The 2,991-nt window shown below is 38.7% G+C and overlaps 1 protein-coding gene across 1 annotated transcript in view; it reads right to left on the bottom strand.

Moving 5' to 3' along the window:
- LOC106882744 (dihydropyrimidine dehydrogenase [NADP(+)]) overlaps nucleotides 1-2,991 on the bottom strand; it is a 56,733-nt gene that overhangs the window by 34,836 nt on the left and 18,906 nt on the right. Inside the window, exon 4 of the mRNA XM_052976520.1 lies at nucleotides 150-237. Within this exon, the coding sequence (XP_052832480.1) occupies nucleotides 150-237 (88 nt within the window). The remainder of the gene's footprint in view (nucleotides 1-149; nucleotides 238-2,991) is intronic.

Genomic DNA, 2,991 nt, shown 5'->3' with positions numbered 1-2,991 from the left:
GGACCTTTCTAGACCTAGGTGAAATGGGCACAGGAAAAAACTGTACCTCTTCATAGTACCTATTTTACATCAGGTACATTAGACCAGAGAGTGTCTAGAAGCTAAATCAAAACAAAACAAAAAAATAAGAAGTAAATAAACTCATTAACCTTGTTAGCAATGCTTGTGATGAAACTTTTAATATCCAACTGGGTGGGACAGCTTTTCTGACAGGGAGCATCAGCACATTTGAGGCATCTGGTTACAGAGAATACAAAAAAAAAAAAAAAATCATTACAACATTGGGGTTAGAGGATAGTTTTAGATTATTGCTGATGCTGCTTATGTTTAAGGATAATATATAGGTCAGACTCTTTTAAGAGTATATAGTATATTAGGATAGTATATAGGTCAGACTCTATCAACCCATTACCTACCAGTGATCTCATATGAGCTCAGTTAAAAATTACAAATTTCGTAATTATCTGTCAATATTTACACATATCTAACCTTTTTGCTATATCTACTAGGCATATTTCTCTGATATTCAAATTAGGTTTGCTAATTTTTCACCCAATATCTTGCTTATTTCTATTTAAAATGTTATTTTGAAATGTTATTTTGATCATTCCAGCATGTTTCTAAGGCTGTTTTATGCTAGAAATCAAAGTTTCATAAAAAAAATTCCAGTTAATAGAATTATGGGAGGTAATGGGTTAAGTATATAGGTCAGACTCTTTAACTTCTTGCAGAAGTGACCACGTGAGTGAGTTATTTTGTTCAGCCTATCTGAGTAAAATGTGTTTATGGCCAGGGTAAATTTGCTAGGTAGAAACTGTATTAAGGTATATTGCATGTGTATTATTTTTTAAATTGCATGTAGCCTAATCAATAAGTATCCGGACTGTTGCTATAGTAACGAAGCTAAAGCACACAGAGTGAAGCCACTGGGCATAGATTGACCTTGACCTCTGATTTGCATGCACACTAAGTTTTAACATTCTAGTTCACTTCTACTGTTTACAGTAGTGCTTGGAAGGAAGGTGTGTAGCCTGTGATCGTCACATTGACCATGACAGAGAAAGTTGAGCAGAGAATCTGCATCAAATTTTGCCAAAAGCTTGGTGATACCTGTTCAGAGGCGTATGCAACGTTTTCAAGAAGTTTTCATCATTCTTGACACAATCAAGGAGATCTTGTGCGAGTGGAACCTGAGTGTCTTTCTTGTCAGCTGAAAGCAGTTTTGGCACAAAATTGGCAGACACATGTCTCATACCCAAATCTTCGGTGATAATGGACTGAACTGAACCGTAACTAATCTGCACATCCTCTGATAACTCACAGATGGTGATTTGATGATTTCCCCCTCACAGCTGCACACACATCTGCGGTATTTTTCTCAGTTCTGCTGGTTGCGGGTCTCCCAAAACATTTGTCAATATTGACGTTTTTTTTGGCCATCTTGGAAACGTCTGAACCACTCGTACACTTGTGTGCAGCTCATACACTCCTCTCCTCACACTTTCTGCAACTTTGCGTAGGCCTCTGAGCAGGTATCACCATGACAACTTTCTGTCATGGTCAATGTGATGATCACATGCTACACACCTTCTTTCAAGCACTGTTGTAAACAGCAGAAGCAAACTATAATGTTAAAACTTAGTGCACATGCACAACAGAGTTCAGGGTTAATCTGTGCCAAGCAGCTTCACTCTGTGTGCTTTAGCTTCGTTACTATAGCAACAGTCCAGATACGTATTGATCAGACCTCGTATGTCTTGATTCCGTTTGCAGTTCAAATACATGTGCACACACACACACACACACACACACACACACACACACACACACACACACACACACACACACACACATGTATGCAAGTATGAATGACTTTTCTTTGAGTTCTATTTAAGGTCATCTTGAGAAAGTTCAAGCCAGCTGCTAACAAAGCAACAACACCTTTTGACTTAAGAGGGTTCCTGGTCTTTGTAAATATGTGGTTGAGTTGGAGTGTTGGTTGACCTGTTTATGCATTCATCCAAATGTATGCATTTATTCATGAGACAACAACGTCAATAGGAGGCATCTTGAATGACCAAGCAGCCTTACTATCTAGGGAGAGCACCGCTTGCTACACATGGAAAGGGTACTAGAAAAGGTGGCCTAGAGAAAGCTTGTCTCCTACACACCCAGTTGGCAAACTACAGCCAATGGGCATCTACAAGTGGTGGAATACACACAATTACAAAAAGGAAAGACTCCACATACTCTCCAAATATATAACACAAATATATATATATATATATATACACACACATATATCATCATCATCGTTTAACGTCCGCTTTCCATGCTAGCATGGGTTGGACGATTTGACTGAGGACTGGTGAAACCGGATGGCAACACCAGGCTCCAATCTAATTTGGCAGAGTTTCTACAGCTGGATGCCCTTAACACAAATATATATATATGCAACACAAATATATATATATATATATATATATATATATATATATATATATATATATATATACACACAAATATATACACATATACATATAACACAAATATACACACATAAAATGCATGTGTGGGGAGGGGTATACTGGTAGTTACACCTCAAGGAAGGTAATTTCTGAAGAGACGTCACTCATAAAGTAAACTCAGCAACTTGATCCTGACCCACTGAGACTGATAAATGAGTATTCTACATGAGCATTGATATAATTGACTAAAAACCCTCAAAGTTGCTGGCCCAGCATAACCACAGTCTAATGACATCATCATCATCATCATCATCGTTTAACGTCCGCTTTCCATGCTAGCATGGGTTGGACGATTTGACTGAGGACTGGTGAAACCGGATGGCAACACCAGGCTCCAGTCTGATTTGGCAGAGTTTCTACAGCTGGATGCCCTTCCTAACGCCAACCACTCAGAGAGTGTAGTGGGTGCTTTTACGTGTCACCCGCACGAAAACGGCCACGCTCGAAATGGTGTCTTTTATGT

Source organism: Octopus bimaculoides, chromosome 24 (genome assembly GCF_001194135.2).
Source record: "Octopus bimaculoides isolate UCB-OBI-ISO-001 chromosome 24, ASM119413v2, whole genome shotgun sequence".
Classification (NCBI taxonomy): Eukaryota; Metazoa; Mollusca; class Cephalopoda; order Octopoda; family Octopodidae; genus Octopus; species Octopus bimaculoides.
This window is presented reverse-complemented; position numbering and strand designations above follow the sequence as displayed.